Genomic DNA, 21,280 nt, shown 5'->3' on the forward strand with positions numbered 1-21,280 from the left:
GTGCTTCAAGTGTCGAACCACGCGGCTAAGTCTTGGCCGTTTTGTTTCGTCTTGGACATGTCATGTTCATCATTAGCAAAGTTGTACAGAGACACTGTTTTCTTTCATGTATGGTATGTAAAATTGGCTTTGCAATTCGGTCATGTATGCGTGATATATACTTTCATTTTGACAAGGTATATCCAACAAAGATGCGCCATGGGAAGAATAAAAAAACAAACAAATATAAAAAAAAATCCACATAAAGGTGCCCGCTAAAATTAATCATCTTCATCATCTCTGTTCCCATCCCCTAATTCCATTGACATAAAAAGGGAAGACGTTATCTTTGGTGAGTGATGTCGTAGCCCTTCTTGAGTTTTGGTTTCTCGTGTGACTTGGTGTATCTTTTTCCTCGGCACGAGGACAGCATAGTTTTGCCGCCTGAAAGCCCAGTCACCAAAATCCCATCCAGAAACCTCGATCGTACACCCGTACGCCGACGTGTCGGTGTGAAAAATTCCGTATTATTGATGTGTCAGGTCAATGTCAATGTACATTTAGAAGTGCTCCTTCCAGAACCGGAAGCGCACCTCACTGCTGCTGGCAGCCTTGGCCGCCTTCTTGATGTCACGAGCAGCAGCCGAGGGACCGCAGAAATAAACACCGACCGTCGTCCTCATGTTGCCCTCGAGGCCGTTGAGATAAGTCCGGTTCTGGATACCCTCGCTCATGCTCTGGAAGATGCGGCCAAAGTTGGGACGACCAAAGTTTGTCCGCGCCTTGAGCTCAGTCAGGGGATCAACCGAGCTGCCGACCGAGTTAAGCACAATGTTCTGGGTGGTGTCCATGTCGAGCTTCTGGGTGAGATAAGTGTGGATCTTGAGGAACTCGACGCCGCTGGAACCGGGGACGCGGGCAGCCTCGGCGGATTGCTCCTCGAGGGAGAGGAGGAGGGTCTGGAACCACTCGAAGGAGCTGGTGTCCTTGCAGACCCAGATGAACTCGACACGGCGGAGACGGGTGGGGGGGTTGGGGCCGTTGCGCAAGTGCCAGATGTTCTTGAGGATGGAGGCCCAGGGGGTGACACCGATACCGGTACCGATCAAAACGGCGATTTCGTTCTCGAAGACGTCCTCGGCGGGGGCACCGTAGGGGCCGTCGATGCGGAGAGCGGGCATCTTCTGGCCGTTGGCAAGAGCGACGTCGTACATTCCCAAGGGGTCGACACCCTCATACAGCTTGGCGTGGATGCCGCCAGCGCCGACAGCGTTGCCGAGCTCGCGAGTGAAGTCACCAACCTGTCTGATGTGAACAGAGACATAGGGGTCGTATGGGCAGGAGGTGATGGTAAACGGATGCCACTGATACTTGGAGACGGAAGGAACCTGGAGGAAGAGCCACTGGCCAGCCTTGTACTTGAAGGAAGGCTTGTTGAACTGAATCTCCACGACGTCTTGACGATTGTTAGTCAGATTCTCAATATCAGGGCAGAGTTGTTACTCACCATACGGATGTTTGACAACACGGGTAATCTTGGTCTCACGGATGGCACGAATCTCACGGTACAACCGCTCAATGAGGTAGAAGCCACCGGTCCAGAGCTCCCATCTCCAGCCAAGATAACCAATGCAGTGCTCCCAGTACTCATCACCGGCAAATGGCGAAATGGCGTCGGCTGTGTCACGGACGAAGCACCCGACGGTGTGGGTGTACAGACCGAGGAAAAATGGGATGAACAGATGGTGAGTGTACCAGAAGGTCTCGAAAGACTGTTGTCTGATGCGGTGATGGGCGGTTGTGTACATCAGAAGCATGCAGAGAAGCATAACGTGGCCAGTGGCACCACCGGGCTGAACGTAGTGAATCTGCACAGCGGTTACAGGACGAATCTGGGTCTTCTCGACATTGTAGAAGCTGTACACTGTCAGCTCAAAACGCTCTTATTCGCAATTTATGACAGACTCACTTGACGTAATGGGCAGCTGTGTGGATGATGGTGAACAACAGCATAGAGTAGGCAAGCTGCCTGTGCATCCAGATATTCTCATCGAGTGGGATGAACTTGATCTTTGGCCTGATGAAACGCATGATAGTTCTGCAGACGGGCAGCAGAATAAGCATACCGTCCACACTCAATACTAGACCAGCACCACGAGAAAGCCACACAGAGTATTGCAGCGTGTTGAGACCCGCCAAACGGGCATCAGCTGCTTGCTTCCACCTAAACAGCACAACCGTTAGCTCAGTATCCTCCCACCATTTCCTCAACCCCTTTCCACTCGACCAACACCTCCCGAGAACAAATCTGAAAAAGCATACCATCCATAGGCGAAGATGCCCCAATGGAACGTCCAGAAGAGGATGTGAAAGAGAATCTTCGACCCCGTGAGCTGCTTCTTCAGCAGTGGAACTAGCCCGCCCATTTTGACGACTGGTTTCCCCCTCTTGACCTATTACAAGGACACACTCAAGGTATAGGATCTGTTGTGATGTCGACCTGCGACCGTGGTGACGTCGACTATGGGCTCTGTAGCCTTCGGTATGTGTCTGGCAGCGGAATGAGGCGCGGCTGTGGTTTTCGAGTCCAAATCACACCCTTGATATTCTCCTCTATTCCCTCCTCTTGATTATTAACACCTCCCAAATCGTGTGATGTGTATGTATATCCACCAACTAGGAGACCCGATAGTGCGGCGGTAGTAGAACAAATAAAGACAAACACTAAAAGTCTGCTATATGAAAAAGAAAAAAAAGGAATAAAAGAGCGATTCTGAGCCAGCAGCTGAAGTGAAAGGAAGGACAGTAACGGGAGTCGCTCGCGGAGGAGGGCTCGTTTCTTTTACCTCGTCGAATGAGGGAGACGACGAAGGAGAGGGGGAGAGAAGGGGAAGAAACAGGCGATAAGTGGGTGGTGGGAAGGTCATAAAAGATGGTCCCAGGAAACAGGGGGAAGGAAAAAAAGAAGGAACCAAGATGTGATGTAACACTACCCTTTAGCACAGCGCACACGGACACAAACACCAGGCGGTCCAGCAGGGGGCCACTTGGTGAGGGTGGAGGCAGAGTGGAGGGCGGGCAAGGGTAGGGGGCCTGGCGAGGTCACGGCAGCAACCAAAGCCGTGCCCTTCTCACAAGTCACTTCCTCCAGCAGCAGAGGCGTTAAAGTCTGAAACGTCTAGACTGGTTCTGGCAACCTCGCTCGCCTCCTCCAGATGAATTCTCCTAAACTGTCTTTGAAGGGGGCAGCAGCGTACAACGACAGGCGCGTAGTGGGGCCAGAAGACAGGCTGTTGAAGGCGGCAGCAATGGGTCGGCGGCGAGGGCAAGACGGCAGCGTAGTTGGGGAAGATGCTTGGAGATCAGACGTAGGAGATGGTTTCGCGGTTGCCCGAGCTGTGTCAGGTTCTGAGATTCTGGGGAGGCCTGCTATCAGATGGCAAGGAGTTGGTGGCTGTAGGCGCGCAGAAGTTGAGACGAAAGCTGTTAGAGGCGCTTTGACCGGGGGTGAGCTTGGAGGCGACCCTGATGTTTCGGTTTTGACAGGGGGTGTCGAGAACGCCCTGTTGCCAAGGGCGAGAAAGGGGTCACCGCACTGGGCTTGGCGAGCTGTTGGTTCGTTTGGACGGTTGAAGAAATGTCGATGTTGAAAGTATTCAAACCTGTCGAGAAACTCCAGAGAACAGATGTTGTTGACCGAAATTGAAAGAGTAAATCACAAAAAGAAGACGAGAGACAATGTTGAAGGCGGCCGCGGCCGCGACCTATTCTTAGGCATGGGCATTCTGATACCAAGACCTCGTGGGCGCTTAAACGGCTGGGATCTCGAACGACAGCATCGAATTCGATTTGTTCCGAGAGATGCCACGGGCCGCTAGGCAGCTTTGGGGTGTGGCACGTTGCGAGCACTCCAGGCCATCGCATGTTGCCGATTCCAAATCACCAATCAGCAAGCTTCTTTGTCTTTGACATCACATTCTGTGACTTGCAGAACTTGCATTTCTGCATCGATAATCTTCGCACCGAGGTATGTAGGTGCTCCATTCCGCCGTCTCCTGAATGGTTACACATGCTTTGAGCGGATATGTATGCTTAGGTCATAGGAAAAACTAGCAGTTATCAACCATCACATCACATCTTGGCCGTGAGTTATCATCCGAAGTGAATAAAGTTCCACACCCTGTTGTCCAGATTCCCTGTCCGGCTAGAAAGGTCTAAATATAAGTGAGCACATTGGTGCTCGTTCAGATACGTCGACCAGGCATGTGTCCTTGAAGGAGTGTGGATTGTAAATGTACCACCATGCCAGGTCGCTGTCATGTCCGGGCTGATCATCATGGGACCTCGAGAGAGGCACGAGCAGGCCCAAGATACAGACCATAGCCCATGCTTGTTGAATGCTGATTCCATACTCGTGTGGCCAATCATCAAGAGCTTGTTGGATGTTGCAAAAGGCCCAGCTGCGGCAAACACCATGTTCACGTAGCACAGAATCCCATGCCGATCTTGGATGGGATTTCTGGTTTCTAACAAGGCGCTTCCTTCGAACGAGCGCTTCAGACTTGTGGTGCCTCACCAATACCGGATATGCATTCAGAGCTCCCTGCTAGCCGACAGCCTCAAACGAACAGGTGCAGGGAGGGATTGCACATCAAGAGCTCGGACAGCTCTGCGACACCGAGATGCAGGCGTAATCGGATGGAAGGTTGCGGCATCGAGAAAGGATGGCCGTCAAGCCCAAGACCTTGAAACATGCCCCGGCCTAGTCCCGCTACGCAGTACCGGCACCCGCTTCAAGCAATGATACAAGCCTGAAGAAAAGGAGAGAGAAAGCTTCGGAGAAAGTAAAGATATTTCCGGGGGCGTTTGGTTGGTATTGTGTGGTGTGGGAGACGTGAGGAGTATTGGTCGTCGAGGGGGGCTTCACCCTTTTTCTTCTGCCACTTCATCCGAGTCAACAACAACACCAGCATATCCCTCGGCGATGCTGAAGAAAGCATCTATGGATGTTCTTTGAGACATCAAGATCTTCAAAAGACAATCCACATTTTTAAGCTTGTTTGCAAACGCGTGGCATGCCAGGTGCACACCATCTTATCCTGGCCTTGGAGGGCGCCTCGAGACGATCCGGGTCCTGCCGCACGTGGGGAATCGTACGATTTTTTTGAACGCCAGACAGCACCGAGAGGCACTGAGCCAGACCCTCGGGACAGCTGCTGGGTATAAGAGTGAGTCTCCTCGTCCGTGTCCATTATCGAGTTCTTGTTCTGACGGTTTTCTGGATCCAGGTTTCGTGGATTGACACCGCCGAATAAATCCAGAGTCAGCCAGCAAACGAAGTGGAGAGGATCTTGAGTAGTTCTGCAGGGCACACCTGTGTCATGGTGAGCCTCTTCAGATGAAAGAAGGTCTGAGAGATTAGCAATTATGGCAGTGGACTCTACTTAGTACTGTACTATGGGCTTCTCGTGGGGTACAGTTTCGTAGTCTGAGAGGCTATGATGGGGCATATGTTAGTGTAGAATCGACGTGCCATAGTCTCTCTCCCCGGGTCGCTATCAACGGTGAGGAGCGGCGTCTGGCAGGTCACGCGCGGTGAGAGATAAAGTGCTTGCATTGGCGTGGCTCGGCTTGCGTGGCAGTTTCTGGTGAGAATGGAGATTCCACGCAAACCTGCTGGACTGAGGTGTGTGGTGTGGCTGAGCATATCGCGACACGAGTGCTGTGGCGGGGCTTATTACTGAAATGGGCTGCTGTGATTGGGCAGCTCCCTCCACTGCCCGCCAACAGCAACAACCCCACCAATTTCTGGCGGGCTTTCGTCACTGTCAGGCACCACTGCACACTGTCAAGGATCCTCGGACTTTGGGAAAAGGAGACAAGGCACTTGTGGAAAGCAGCTGCTAACTACTTTCCAAACACCACCACTTCCTTTGCAACATCTTCCAAGCCACTACGGGACTCGCCCATTGCCCCTATTACTGTTGTCCGCGCATCTTGCGGCCCTGCCCTGACGGCCCGCAACCGTGATCATTCTTACAATCCAACCCCGTCTCCTGGCGTTTCGAGTCGCATCTGCATGACACGCCCACCATGGTGAGCACCAGCAACCACGAGCACGGCCTTCGGAGCTTGCGCTTTCGGAGCCGGGGCCGGCATGCTTCTGCCCCGTCCAAACTCGTGAATAGCTTCACTAACCACGCCCGTCGTTCCAGGGTATAACGAGACGCGCGAAAGACAAGGCTGCGCGGGCCGAGCGCTCTGCTGGCGGAGCCTCCAGCTCAGCCAAGCCAAAGAAGGCGACGTACGACACCACCAAGAAGAAGGAAATTGGTGTCTCCGACTTGACCCTGTTGCGTACCGTGTCGAACGAGGCCATCAACGACAATCTCAAGCAACGATTCGAGGGCGGTCAGATCTACACCTACATTGGCCATGTGTTGGTATCCGTCAACCCCTTTCGGGATCTCGGTATCTACACCGACCAGGTCCTCAACAGCTATCGGGGAAAAAACAGACTGGAGATGCCACCACATGTGTTCGCTATTGCCGAATCTGCCTACTACAACATGAAGGCCTACAAGGAGAACCAGTGTGTGATTATCTCGGGTGAATCTGGTGCTGGCAAGACAGAGGCGGCCAAGCGCATCATGCAGTACATCGCGAACGTCTCGGGGGGTGAGGCAGGAGGAGATATTCAACAGATCAAGGACATGGTTTTGGCTACCAATCCTTTGCTCGAATCGTTTGGTAACGCAAAGACACTGCGGAACAACAACTCTTCTCGGTTTGGAAAGTACTTGCAAATCCATTTCAACGCACAGGGTGAACCAGTTGGCGCCGACATCACCAACTACCTCCTCGAGAAGTCGCGCGTCGTGGGTCAGATTACCAACGAGCGCAACTTTCACATTTTCTACCAGTTCACCAAGGGCGCCTCTGAGAACTACCGCCAAATGTTTGGCATCCAAAAGCCAGAAACATACCTCTACACCAGCAAATCAAAGTGCTTCAATGTGGACGGAATTGATGATTTGGCCGAGTACCAGGATACGCTCAACGCCATGAAAATAATTGGCCTTTCCCAAGCAGAACAGGACAACATTTTCCGCATGTTGGCCGCCATTTTGTGGACGGGCAACCTGGTGTTCCGGGAAGGCGATGATGGCTATGCGACTGTCTCTGACCAGTCTGTGGTGGACTTTTTGGCCTATCTCCTCGAAGTTGATCCGGCGAAACTTGTACACGCCATCACCATTCGCATTCTGACACCACGGAACGGTGAAGTAATCGAATCGCCTTCGAACGTGGCCCAGGCAACGGCTACCAGAGATGCCTTGGCCAAGGCCATTTACAACAACTTGTTTGACTGGATCGTGGAACGGATTAATCAGTCTCTGAAAGCGAGACAAGCTACTTCCAACTCCATTGGCATTCTCGATATTTATGGGTTCGAAATCTTTGAGAAGAACAGTTTCGAACAACTTTGCATCAACTACGTCAACGAAAAGCTACAACAGATCTTCATTCAGCTCACACTCAAGGCCGAGCAGGAGGAGTACGCGAGAGAGCAGATCAAGTGGACACCCATCAAGTATTTTGACAACAAGATTGTGTGCGATCTCATCGAGTCTGTCAGGCCTCCGGGAATCTTTTCTGCCATGAAGGACGCCACCAAGACTGCCCACGCCGACCCTGCCGCTTGCGATCGCACCTTCATGCAGAGCATCAACGGCATGTCGAATGCCCATCTCACTCCTCGCCAGGGCAACTTCATCATCAAGCACTATGCTGGTGATGTGACATATACCGTGGACGGCATCACTGACAAGAACAAGGATCTCCTTCTCAAGGGCCTCCTGAACATGTTCCAAGCCAGTCAGAATCGTTTTGTACACGAGCTCTTCCCCAACCAGGTTGACCAAGACAACAGAAAGCAACCCCCAACAGCCGGTGATAGGATCAAGACTTCGGCCAACGCCTTGGTGGATACGCTCATGAAATGTCAGCCATCGTACATCCGCACTATCAAGCCCAACGAGAACAAGTCGCCCACCGAGTACACCGTCCCCAATGTTTTGCATCAGATCAAGTACCTTGGTTTGCAGGAGAACGTACGAATTCGTCGTGCTGGTTTTGCATACCGTCAGTCTTTTGAAAAGTTTGTGGATCGATTCTTCCTGCTGTCGCCTGCCACCTCGTACGCTGGCGAGTACACGTGGGAGGGCTCGTATGAAGCGGCGACCAAACAGATCCTGAAGGACACTAGTATTCCGCAGGAGGAATGGCAGCTTGGTGTTACAAAGGCCTTTATCAAGTCCCCCGAGACTCTCTTTGCCCTTGAACATATGCGCGATCGGTACTGGCACAACATGGCAACCCGTATCCAGCGCATGTGGCGTGCATATCTGGCATACAGGGCAGAGGCTGCTACCCGTATCCAGCGATTCTGGAGAAAGAAGCGGGTCGGTGCCGAATATCTGCAGCTCCGGGATGAAGGCCACAAGGTTCTGCAAGGTCGAAAGGAACGGAGAAGAATGAGCATCCTGGGCTCCAGACGGTTCTTGGGTGATTACCTGGGTATCAACGCCAGCAAGGGACCTGGAGCTCACATCCGAAAGTCGATCAACCTCTCTAGCAACGAAAAGGTCGTGTTTTCTTGCCGCGGAGAGATACTGGAGACCAAGTTTGGTCGATCCAGCAAGGCCAGCCCGAGAATCATCATCGTCACCAACAGCAAATATTATGTTGTTGCCCAGATGCTTGTTCAGAACCAGCCCCAGATTGTGGTAGAAAAGTCATTTCCATTGGGCGCCATCAAGTTCATTGGTGCCTCAACAGCCCGGGATGACTGGTTCTCTCTGGGCGTTGGCTCCCAGCAAGAAGCGGATCCTCTTCTCAACTGTGTTCTCAAGACCGAGATGTTTACGCAGATGAAGAGAGTGATGCCTGCTGGCTTCAACCTCAAGATTGCCGACACGATCGAGTACGCCAAGAAGCCAGGAAAGATGCAGCTGGTCAAGGTGCTCAAGGACGCACCCACCCAGGCTGACTTTTACAAGAGCGGCACTGTGCACACCTCGCAAGGAGAGCCTGCCAACTCTGTCTCGCGGCCGACGCCCAAGGGCAAGCCTGTCCCTCCCAAGCCAATCACCAAGGGCAAGCTCATCAGGCCCGGCGGACCAGGAGGCAGACCATCGAGAGTCACCAACAACCGCAGACCTGTGCCTCGGCCAGGTGCTTCTGCTGCTGCCACTCCGGCGGCTACTCCCGCTGCTACTTCTAGACCGGTGCCGACACCACGGCCGGTACCAACACCTGCGGCCGCTCAAGCTGCGGTCAGTCTGCCTACCCATACCCGCAACCAGTCCAACTCGTCTGCCACCCGCGCTCCGCCTCCTCCACCGCCTGCCCCGCCTGCTGCAAAGCCCAAGATTATGGCCAAGGTCCTGTACGACTTTGCCGGGACCAAGGAAAATGAGATGTCGATCGTTACCGGGCAGCTCATTGAGATTGTGCAAAAGGAGAATAATGGTTAGTTTTTTCCTCGTCTTTCTTTCCCGCCTCTGGCGTCATACTAACTTATTGTGTCCAGGCTGGTGGCTAGCAAAGACAGACGCGGGGCAAGCGTGGGTTCCCGCCGCTTATGTCGAGGAGCAGGCACCTCCCCCCGTTGCGGCTCCCAGACCACCCCCTCCTCCCCCGGCTAGACCGGGCGCTCCTCAGCCTCCGGCGAAGAGACCGGTTGCTAGCAGGAAGCCGGTTGGATTGCAGGCGAGGGATAGCGGGATGAGTCTGAATGGAAGTGAAGGGGGGAGCAGCTCGGCGAGCAGGAGTAACACGCCGACTCCCAGTTTGGCCGGGGGGTTGGCGGAGGCGTTGTTGGCTAGGAAGCAGGCCATGGCTAAGAAGGATGATGATGATGATTGGTGAGAGAGGAGGAGAGGAGGGGTTTCGTAATGTTTATACACTTTTTGTTCTTTGTGGTTTTGGTGTGGGTAGCGAAAACTGTTTTCGTGGAGGTTGCTCGTGAAAGCAGGAGAAGAGGGTGAATTTGATTCAGAATAGAAGACTTTTTTTCTATACAGGCTTTTTTTTTTTTTTGTGATCTGTCTATTTACAACGTTGTACCTGTGTATATACCATACCGTCCGCTAATCTAACCCTTACGACGACGAAATCTTGAATCCCCCCTCATCCCGTCCATCATCTACCAACCTTCCCCATTCGAGCAGCAACCTAAACAGATACACCTGCCTGTCCTCCCGTCGCAACGCCCTAGCAGCCCATTTAGCACCCTGCTCGGCGATCCACTTCCCGTCTGTCGACCCATGCTCTTTAGTCTGGCCTTGAATCCCGGTGAAATACGCGAGCGTGGAGTGCAGGCCGTGAAAGCGGATGTCTACCGGGACGAAGTGAACCCAGGGCAGGACACGGTCCGTGTACCACTCCTTGAAGATTGTCGACAAAAAGGGGACGTTGGAGGGGGAGGAGAGGGTGGGGAGGAATAATGGGGATGGGGAGGTGGAGGAGTCGAGGGTGAGGATGTATTGACTAGAAAAGGGATCGGGGGAAGAAGAGGAGGTGAGGTGGTGGAAGTCGAGGGGGCAGGATGAGGGGGTTTGTTGGCAGGGGGAGTAGGAGGTGAAGGCTGTGTCGAAGGGGAGGAGGGTGTTGAGGTAGGGGGTGGAGACGGAGCGATAGTGGGCGCGGGAGCGGGATTGGTTGGGGAGGATGAGGCGGGTGGTGGTGGTGGAAGAGGAGGAAGGGGGGAGGTTGGTGAGGTGGACTAGGCGTTCCTCTTGGCCGCCGCGGAGGAGGGGTTTGTCGGAATAGGGGCGGGAGATGGAGCCGCGATAATACAGTTTCTGGTGGTTTTTGGACCAGGGTTGGGGGGTCTTGGGGGGTGTAAGGGGGGTGGTTTGAGGAGGGTGTGATAAGGGGAGGAGGATGTCGGCGTAGTTGTCTGTTTTGGACCGACTGAAGATGGGGAGGAGAGAGGTGGTGGGGGGGACTTCGGCGGGAGTCATGTAGAAGCTGTGTAGTCTCATGAGGTCGGATTGGTGACAGAGTTCGAGGGAGAGGCCAAAATTGGTAAGGAATTGGCCGTTGGATTGGGGTTTGGCGCAGGAGGAGCAGAAATCGCGGATGTCCCAGTGAACTCCTGATTTGACCTTGGTACCAGTGGGACAGCTTAAGGATGTCAATTCTCGAAGGGCTTTCGGTGACATGGCGTTCTTGAGCAGCTCGTCCTTATCAACAGCCTCGGTCAGCCTGGGCTTGGGCATGTCTTTCTTTCCGTATTCACTGCTTCCCGAGCTGCCGCCTGGCAATAGGCTCGAGGCCTTCTTTCTCTTCATCCCAGCAGTGGCTAGCCGTTGAATCTGATCCCAAGGTGCCAGTACCCTCGGCCGCTCGTTGAGATTGATTGCCATCTCGAGGTCTGGTAAGTGTTCCACGAAATCTTTGATCAAGTCGACCAGCTCATCCATGATGGTTTGATATGGATTCTCGGTAGGGAGGTTGTGCCTCGCCGTCCCGTTCTGTATTTGAAGCAGCGCCATATCAATCTCTTTGGCTGCTTTTCTTGTGTCTTCTCTCAGCTTCGCCGGTGGCACCCCCCAAAAAGGTAGGATATCGTCACCCATCTGCTTGAAGTGGTCGATGATTGGGGACTTCTTTTGCTTTGCAAACTCCCACCACCTGTCGAACCCCTTTGGCGGATCTCTCCCATAATGTCTTTCCCCATACTCCCGTACCGCCGATGGCAATGAATCGCTGTAACTTGCGTGAATCAACCACCTGTCCGACTCCACTCTTGAATCGTAGATGAGCTTGCCCAAAGGATGGCTATCCATGCCCTTGCTCATCTTGATGGGGGTGAAGATGCTCACGGCGATCACCACGGCCATCAAAGCCATGATAACAAACGCCCTGTGAATGAACATCACCTTTTTGATATCAGTCGCGTGCAGAAAAAACGTGAACCCAGCTGACATGCCCACCACCGCTCCCCATGTTTGCCAGCCAGAAACATTTTCCCAGCTCCCTAATGTCCAGACCCGCTGGACTGATATGAGAAACCCAGTGATGAAGGTGACAACTCCGGCGAAACCTAGCACAGCCCCGCCCTCGGGTGCAAGAAGACTGCTGGATACCAGCAAGGTTGCAAGCGTCAACCCATCAATAACGACATCGAACCAAAACAGAGTATCACTCCCAACTCCATCGCCACTCAACCCCCAAAAAATGCCAGCTCCTAGGCCAGACACGAGCAAGATTCCCGCCAACGTCCTCAATCTCGACTTGGTGGTTCTAGCCCAGGCCAGAATTCTCCAGGCAATAATAACTATCGCCGCATCAAGAACAACCCCCGCCCACTGAACCAGAACCACAAACCTCGCCCAGTCGTGCTGTGGCGAGCAAAACAGCGTCGACCTAGGCTCCGAGATCAAAGCCAAGTACGCTCCAAACGAAATCAAGAGCGTAGAAGGAACAAGGATGTACAACGACCTCGCCAAAAAATCGGGAATGGCCTCATACATTGTCCTTGTGAAGTCATCTCTTTCCTCGTCAAAGGTGCGTGGTCGGCGAGGAGAAGAGTACAGCTGATAAGCAAGAATGAGAACCGGAAGAAAGGCTTCCAGCCCGGGCTTGGAACATTGCAAGTCGGCGGTGACTCGGTGGAAGGATTCCAGTCGGAGGATAATGCAGACGATCAGGATGAGGGCAAAGTACCGTCGTGGTTTCTTGGGGAAGTTTCGTTGGGATATTGGCCTGGTTTTGTTGCCGGTGGAGGAGAGGCCGAGTTCATCATCGAAGCGGCCGTTGGCCCCTGGGAGCCAGCCGGAGAAGTGGCTTGTGGCGTAGGAGGTGAGGGAGGCGATGAGGAGGATGAGGGTTGATGAGAGGCGGGGTTGTTCTGGTCTTTTGTCAATGAATTGTTGAACGATTTTGGGATGAAAGACTTTGTTACCGATGATTTGATGATCCTCCACGCTGTTGATGAGCCAAAGGAAGGAGGTAACGGCGCTGTCATGAGATGATGAGATGGTTAGCTTGTGAACTCGTTCAAAACCGCGAAAGTGTTGTGTTGTGTAAATGGTTTCTATACCACAAGGACGCCAACTGGCTCGACATGATGACCAGGTGTTATCGCCCGAGATCACCCATTGAGTGAACTGAAAAATGTCGAATCAGTGTGAAACTGGTCAAAGGAGCGACTATGAATGTGTAAGTCCACCTGAAATTCAATATGAAATGCAAATGTCAGATTGGCATGATGTCTTGACAGTTAAGTGTATCGACCCCTGTTCAGGACGTTGACCAACGGGTCCATATTTCTGGTGCACTGGTAATTAGCCCCTGAAAGGCGCTAAAAGGGTACCTCAAGAGACACCTAGTTTTAGCGGCTATCCAGCGTATTTTAGTAACAAGGTTTTTCTTGGCAAGTGACGTTGGCCAACACTTTTCTTTTTGGGAATGCGCGTCTCCCAGCGCGTTGGTTTGATGCCTTCGTACAACATCCGATGCTTCCAAGCTCGCTCTTAAGGGCAAGGCAACAACACCACCAAACGAATATACTTGTCACCTCAACCTGAAAGAAGTGTCGCTAATGGAAGAAACTAAAAGCTCTCGACCATGATAACACATCCCCTCGCCGGGCCGCAGACCCCGGGCTTGCACCTCCTCTACGTCCCCTCCGTCGTCGCTCTTATAACCTTCCAGGGGTACTTCTCCCAGTACCTTTTCAACACCTCCCCCGATCTACGTCCCGGACCTCTCACCTTTCGAGAGAATGTAACTTTCAACGCTCTCCTTCTCTGCCTCTGGTGGACATACTACAAAGCCTGCACAGTCGACCCAGGCCGCTTCGTCTTCTCCCCCTCCTCGGACAAGAAGGAGGAGGACAAAGACGACCAGAAGCCAAACCAGAATAAACGCTTCTGCAAGAAATGCCAGGCCTTTAAACCTCCCCGAGCCCACCACTGCCGCCACTGCGCCCGCTGCATCCCCCGTATGGACCACCACTGCCCCTGGACCAACAACTGTGTCTCTCTCACCACCTTCCCTTACTTCCTCCGCTTCCTCCTCTACACCAACATCGCCCTCGTATACCTCTCGAGTCTCCTCTACACCCGCATCAGCGTCATCTGGTCCGATCGCCACCTCCCCTCCTACCTCGGCCCCTCCCTCTTCAGCCTCATCTCGATAACCCTCCTCTGTCTCGCCAACTTTGGCACCTTCTTCGCGCTGTTCATTCTCCTCGTCACAACCCTCAAATCATGGGTCATGAATATCACCTTGATCGAAATGTGGGAGCTCGACCGTCACAATGCTCTGATATCCAAGATATCGTCCTCGTCGAGCAATGACTACTGGACTGACGACTTCGATCCTGCCTCGCTGTCCCGGATCGAGTTCCCTTACGACTTGGGATTTTTCAGCAATATGAGCCAGGCGATGGGGACTGCGAATTTTCTCAGGTGGTTTTTGCCTGTTGGTGGCGGTGGTCCGAAGTTGGCTGATCAAAAGAAGGGAGGGCTGGGGTGGGAGTATGAGGAGAATGGGTTTAATGACTGGGAGGGGATGTGGCCGCCACCCGATATGGAGAAGGAGAGGAGGGCTAAGCAGGGTGGGTGGGCGTATAAGAAGCAGGGACAACAAGAAATGCCTGATGATTACTATTATGGTGGGGAGGATATCAAGGCTGCTTTTGAGAGGAGGCAGCAGGAGGATTTTGCAAGGAGGCGGAGGATACAGCAACTTCAAGGGCAGTCGGGGGTAATAGGAGAGTTGGAAGAGGATGAAGACGAGAGGGAGTGGACTGGGAAGACGGGGTGGAAGAACAGTGATGGAGATAGGCTGTGGGACTATGGAGTTGATGAGGATGCGGAAGATGACTATGTTGCAAGAGAGAGTGTATTGGGAGATGGTGATGATGATGATGATGTACCACTTGCTGAGCTGATACGGAGGAGGAAAGTGCTGGCAAAGCAGGAGGATGATACATGAGCATATATGGATTTCGGAAAGAAAGCAATACATCTGGAAGAATATATCCATCTTTGGATAATTTACCCTTTTCACTCTTAACGACAAGAGAAACAACCCCGTATTAGAGAGGGACGGCACCAAGCAAATTCTCGAAACACATTTCCCTCGACATGCCTTTGCGAGATACTCATCAAGCCTTCCATGACAGTCCAACTCAAGGTCAAGGCTTCCATGAGTAGATATGTAACCTAGGATAAGCCAAATTGTCTGCACTTGACTCTGGCAAACAAGCTGCCAAGTGAATACGATCCGTAGTCAAAATGTCCACAATGACCAGGTTTTTCACCCTTTACCACATCCCCCCTTTATCACATTTACACATTTACACATTACCAAATCCCCCTTTCAGCCCCCCCCCAACTTTTGGGTCACCTCCTTCCATTTTTAGAGCTTTGTTCCTTCCCTCGACCAGAAAACCCCATCTAGTTGAGGAAGGAGAAGAGGACAAAGGGAAGGAGCGCCAGGTGAGGGCACTTTAGAGGGAAGGAGTAGGAGCAAAGGCAGGTTGCGGATACAGGGAAGGAACAGAAGGCGGGTAGATAGAGATGGAAGGGGCAAGCTAACAGGCAAGACTTTCGACTTCCTACTTGAATCGCTCATATTGTTCATTCGGATTGTACATATCATGAGGTATAGAGTCCGAGTTACCATTCTGAGGACAGCGACGCCATACCTACCATCAAGCGGTACCTAAACAGCAGAGAATACATGGCTGAAACTGTCCTTTCGAGTCCATCAAACCGTTGAAATTTGGCTACTAGGTGGCCGTCGATGCACATCGCTCAACGTTCAGGCCACGGCCGAGGAGATCGAACGATAGGCGCAAGTAACCGGCAAACGTGTTCGAGCAGACTGCAAACCAGTTCACACCTGCTTAGACCCGTTGAAGGCGTCACTAGCCAGCCTGTTCGTGCCGTTCAGCTGTTATCAGCCGCTGAACTCCAGCGGGCTCATGCCGGGTCTGTTTTGTTTATGCAGGCCGAGGGAACGATATGCTCGAGTACGCCAAAAGAAGCCATATACTCTGATACCTCATAGTGAGATATGAAGGGGCAAATATTTGGTTAGCTATATTGGCACTGTTTCAAAGCTGGAGCATTGCCATATGTGTTCCGAGCTCAAGACCTTGTATATACACCAGTGTGAAGCCACACCAGACAACATTGAACCTCTCTCGGCGTCATGATCGACTTGCCTCAGCGGGTATCTACATACTCCTTCCCTCGACCTAGCTCGTTCGTCCGTAGGGTTTGCGTAGCTGCATTCTCATGTCCGTTTCCTTCATCACCCCTTCCCCCCTCCCCCCTCTTTCAACCACGGAATCACCACCTCTCAGCTCCACCTGACCCAAACATGCATCTTCCGATCCCTCCCGCCCGTTCCATTTGAACAGTTCGGGGTCGGGCCGGCCAGATGGCAACGGGAAAAGCCTTCGGGCTCGGGAAAACGGACAACGGGAGGCTGCATATCACACATCTGAACTTGAACCTCTCACAGGCGTCAAACTCCCAGAACCATAGAACCTCGAGCTTGGGACAGCATAATATGCAGCTGATGCAAGTCTCCTAGATCCCTCAACCCTGGAGGGTAATAACGGTTGATAAACGGAAAGCGGAAAGAAGTATCGGAGCTGACCTGACATTCTCAGCTGAAGAAAAGACTTCAAAGACACACTACACAGCAGGTCGGAAGGCAGCATAACATCCATCACATCTCCTTACAGATGCCTTCCACGACAACTGGACAGCCGCCCACCTTGACGCCCGTAGCACCTCATCTGGTTTCAAGGATGCTCCATCTCCGTTAAAGCGGAGAAAATCCCGAAGCAAGGCCTAGCTTACATACATCACCGACGTGAGGGAGGAGGTTCAGAAATAATAGGGGTTCATAAGGGTCCCACGAACCGCTGAGGTAAAAGCTGCGCATGCTGCTAGCCGGGCCGGAACATACAGAAACATGTGGCTTTGGGGCGTTTGGTAGATCCTCGTCCGTACATACAGTATCTGCGGCGGCTCTGAGACAATGTGGGCGGGCAGGCAGGCAGGCGGTCATCCACTCGGTTGAGTTCAGCCCAGTGGGTTGTGAACCCTTTCCCAGGAGAAACTGACTCTAGGAATACGGTGAGTTTAAACTTTTGGGGGGATCACAAATGTTTTTTATATATATATATTTACTTTGGGAACGAGGCGGTTAGGTTGTGGACTACGGATTTACCACTCCAAGACATCGAGGCAAGTATCCAGCCTCACTTTTTACCTTTTGCCAAAAGCCTTAACGTCGACATCACGAAAAACCCCCCGATAAGCCCAAAGATTTGCCAAGCCGATCCTATCGAACCTCCTGAACCTTCTCGAAGCCAAGCCAGGGATGGGAAGAGATGAGATGAAGGTCAATGCACAAGTTGTTGGTCGGTCGATCTAGGCGCTTGAGATGACAACTGCTTTCTGATACGGTGTGGGGAGCTGAACCCCAGACCGACCGCCGTCCGTCTGTCCGTCCCAACCAAGAAGAGGGGCAAAGGGGCCCGTTTTTGGTGTCTAATCTCATCCAAGCAATGCGGTTCTTTCACGAGATGATGAGGCAGGTGTCTTGACAAGTTTGAGAATGTGCGTCTACCCGACAATTGATACTTCTTTTTTTTTTCTTTGGGTAAAATCTGTAAAACGCATCTGCGATTTCGAGGTTCAGCGCTTCTGGCTGTTGTTTGGTTGTTGAGATTAACCCCAGAAAACGGTACGCCGGAAACCACCCCCCCGCGCAAACTAACATGATCGATCTCCACCACCCGCCGTTCCGCGAACAGCTTCAAGAACAGCCGAGATTGCAAGATGGGCATGCCCCGTGCCTCAAAAGAAACATTGACAAAACGTGCCCAAAGATCCGTTCCAGGTTTTCGGTGCTTGGGAGTGGATGGAAAGGGATGCGAATGCGGGCGTTGTCGTGTTGATAAAATTTGGCCATCCAAAAGCGTCCAGTTGCCAGTCGGAGAATTTGCTTGTCTTGTCTTGGGTGCAGGAATCCGGAGATGACAGTATCCATGATCAGGAAGATGGTATGGGAGCATCAAGATGAAGGTATTGCGTCGTGAAAACGGTCATGATACCGGTGAAGGAGGTGTTCACTGCAATTCACCATCGTCTCGCTTCGTCTTCAAGATCATCATCCCCAAGCCCAAGGTTTGAGGTGGTTGATGATGCTCCTCAAACCCACCACTCCGGATCCCACCCCCCCCCCCGTTTTTTCTCGCTCTCGCCTACAGATACAAAATGCAGTGTGAGCTTTCCGTAAATAACCCCCCCTCCCTTGTCAACGTAACACCAAGCAAAATCAACCAAACCTCAAATGCTGACTGGACACCGATATGTCTCCCGTCAAGCCATCCGAATGCAATAAAGCGGCGTCTGTCTGTCGCGATACAACGCGCACCCATCTCTCCCTCTCTCACGCGTAAAGTGCCTCACAACTTACACCGAGCCAATCTACTCAACGGCGCTGATTGGTTCCCCCCCAATCCAACATTTCGAGATTTGACACCCAAAGCGGGAATTCCTCCTGTCGTGCATGCTAACACACCTTGAGAAAACAAGATTCAGCCTTACCTGCCTCGCTGTTGATCACGACTTCTCGAGTGGGTGGTTCCGAGGGGCTGGGTTTTGTTTGCATGTTGTTGGATAGCGGTTAACTGAGCCAGTCGGTTGATATCTTCATGAGGTTGTTAATGTTGGAAGTTGGAAGCGTTTATCTTGACCATTGGTCTCCGTTAATGTCCTTGAGAAGAGATGACGCCCATCGTCATCATCGTATCTGCACGGCCAATTCTTCTCCCACTTCTCATCTCCGTCGAAGCAATCCATCGGCGGGGTCCATATGTAAGTCAGACAGTAAACTTCGTAAACCACAACGCTCCCTCGGAGGCAGCTTGCTGGCGGGGTCCATATGTAAGTCAGACAGTAAACTTCGTAAACCACAACGCTCCCTCGGAGGCAGCTTGCTGGCGGGGTCTCGAACTCCTGAATCCTTCCCCCTTTCAAAACCACCAAGTGGCCACTGTCCATCCGCTTGGGTTGGTCCCCAGATCTCGATGTTTGGCCCTGGATGCTACTCTGCGGCGTGTCCCTGTATGGGCATATGCTTGCGTCTCACTACCTACATTAGTTATCCCAAGCAGTCCTAAAAAGCAGGCTGAACGTGCATCTAGAGGCTTTGAAAGTCTCGACAAGAGCTGAAGATCCGACCCCTCATTGGCGGGGCATTTGCTCCAAAAGAGAAAAGAGCCAAGCCCATCCGCGGGGGGAGTAGGTTTCAATTGGGGGGGGGGAGGGTCTTGACTCTTGAAACTTCAATATCTCGGAGTGCTGTGCTTTGCGAACGCAACACACCGTGGACCAAAAACTTGGTTCCTGACGCCTCCCCGGCAAGCAGCAAGCCACTGCCCCGGGAAATAAAACACACATGTTCGTAAACGGCAGGTTGTTGTTGGTGTTGTTGTTGTTGTTGTGTAAACATCTCGAGATAATGTCTTCCACTGTCGCGTCGGGAAAGGTTTGTGATGGGATTTGCGAACGCCCGGACAGGCGCCTGGTAAATCCTACATACGATAAGATGTGCGGCGATGTGGTGTCGACAACGGACTGTGCCCTGGTATGCCTCTCAAACGGGGTCAGCAACCGAGTGATGACTCCGTGTCATGATCGAAGCTCAACATCTCACGTTCGCCGCTTCAGAAAGCCTCGGCTTGTGCTTGACGATCCCCAGGATACGGTACAGAAGTCATGAGATGCAGGAACCCCTCGTTCACCCCTCTGCAAGGCCCCCCGCCTCGATGGCAAATCACCAATCATCAAACATTGTTGGTCGTAGTTTGACACACTCTTTGATCTTTCTCCCCACGAACATCTTCCCAGTTCGGTCTGATAGCCCAAGATCAATCCCTCTTTTGAAAAAAATAATAATGAAAAAATGAAAAAAACAGAAAAAAAAAACAAAAAAAAAAAGACAACCCGAACCGTCCCTTGCAACCATCCCATCCCCCAAACCCCAACCTCCTCCAAAGTCGCAATTGGACAGCCCCGAGACGACCTCCCACGGCGGAGGGCTTGGCTTCAAGCAGGAACACGCCGAAAGTTCACCCACCACCACTCGTTTCGCGTTCCTCTGTTCCGGAGAGAAAAAAGCTTCCTGCACAAACGCGTCATTCTAAATGCAGCTCACATGCACATGCGCGTCGTCGCGCGTCCAAGCCCCATGTCCAAAAACAAAACAAAAAAAACCAACCTTTAAAGTGGTTTTTCGAATCAACAACCCCGCCAATTGGAAAGATGTTGATGAATTTATGAACCCATCACGCGGGTTGGATGAGTATGTATCGTGATGATTTATTTCCCCCACCGTCCGAGCGCCCGCTTGTTGCCAAATCGTCGAATTCACCGGGCAGATGTCCGTATCAGTCTTTTCTTGACCGAGAACTTTGGATCCGGGAGAGGCAGCCAGCTTCACGGCTATAAGCCAGGCCGTGCCGTTATGAATTCGGATACATTTCCCCTTTGCTGAACCGCTGTTGGTATCAACGAGGATGAGAAAGTTGACGTGAGAAAACACCACTAGGCTTCGGTGTCAAGAGAGAGCAAAAACCGCCATCTACAGGGCAAACCTTTTTGGGTCCCCGCGCTCGGGCCTGTCTCCGGTGCCCGAGTGTTTCTCCGGAGAAGTGGAGAGAACCCCCTCCGGAACCAGGGCCGGGCGGTTGCCGCAAGGTCCCGGAGTGGCTGGCTTGGCGCAAGGGAGAAAGAGTGTGTAAGAATCATCAAATGTGGCCGTGATGATTCACAACAAAAAACAGCAGGCTACCCTATCCAACGCCACTCAACTTGAGTGAAACGCCGCCGGCAACACGCAACATACCGCCAGACTAATGGCACCACTCTCCCTCAACCAACAGCCCTGCGATCTCCGTGTTGCCCGCCCCACTTGCACCGGAAAAATATCACATCTCCCAAAGTAGTCAGCCGTTTTCCTCCGGCCAAGAGGTTGAAGGTCGCGGGGTAATAGGAAGACGGCAGGTTGGAGATCCGCCAGATCGATCCATGGATCCCCATGTTGAGGATGCAAGCGCTTTGGGCTTCCCCCATGTGTGTACATGTCGGGTGAGATGCAACGGCGGCCGAGAGGCAGGCAGGTCCCTCCGCACAGCAAGTCTGCGATGAAACCTTTCTTACTCTTTTGCAAGTCCCGAGACGACGACGCG

The 21,280-nt window shown here is 52.5% G+C and overlaps 4 protein-coding genes across 4 annotated transcripts; 2 read left to right on the forward strand and 2 right to left on the reverse strand.

The window, feature by feature from the left end:
* Nucleotides 1-22: 22 nt before the first annotated feature.
* Nucleotides 23-5,672, reverse strand: QC763_102410 (uncharacterized protein). Its single transcript, XM_062906795.1, has 4 exons — nt 2,302-5,672; nt 1,949-2,203; nt 1,487-1,896; nt 23-1,435 (listed from the first exon to the last, which is right to left on the reverse strand). Exons 1-4 carry the CDS (start codon nt 2,403-2,405, stop codon nt 540-542), a joined length of 1,665 nt encoding a protein of 554 aa, XP_062769682.1. The 5' UTR covers nt 2,406-5,672; the 3' UTR covers nt 23-539.
* Nucleotides 4,546-10,159, forward strand: MYO1_1 (class II myosin). Its single transcript, XM_062906796.1, has 4 exons — nt 4,546-5,207; nt 5,268-6,075; nt 6,195-9,513; nt 9,575-10,159. The coding sequence occupies exons 2-4, from the start codon at nt 6,073-6,075 to the stop codon at nt 9,910-9,912; spliced, it is 3,660 nt and encodes a 1,219-aa protein (XP_062769683.1). The 5' UTR covers nt 4,546-5,207; nt 5,268-6,072; the 3' UTR covers nt 9,913-10,159.
* On the reverse strand, nt 10,017-13,282 carry QC763_102430 (uncharacterized protein). The gene is made up of 3 exons (XM_062906797.1): nt 13,094-13,282; nt 12,956-13,011; nt 10,017-12,901 (listed from the first exon to the last, which is right to left on the reverse strand). Exons 1-3 carry the CDS (start codon nt 13,117-13,119, stop codon nt 10,146-10,148), a joined length of 2,838 nt encoding a protein of 945 aa, XP_062769684.1. The 5' UTR covers nt 13,120-13,282; the 3' UTR covers nt 10,017-10,145.
* Nucleotides 13,283-13,475: 193 nt separating this feature from the next.
* On the forward strand, nt 13,476-14,994 carry PFA4 (Palmitoyltransferase; the record flags this gene model as incomplete). Its single annotated transcript, XM_062906798.1, has 1 exon — nt 13,476-14,994. Exon 1 carries the CDS (start codon nt 13,621-13,623, stop codon nt 14,992-14,994), a length of 1,374 nt encoding a protein of 457 aa, XP_062769685.1. The 5' UTR covers nt 13,476-13,620.
* Between the last annotated feature and the right edge of the window lie 6,286 nt (nt 14,995-21,280).

Source organism: Podospora pseudopauciseta, chromosome 1 (genome assembly GCF_035222475.1).
Source record: "Podospora pseudopauciseta strain CBS 411.78 chromosome 1, whole genome shotgun sequence".
Taxonomy (NCBI): domain Eukaryota; kingdom Fungi; phylum Ascomycota; class Sordariomycetes; order Sordariales; family Podosporaceae; genus Podospora; species Podospora pseudopauciseta.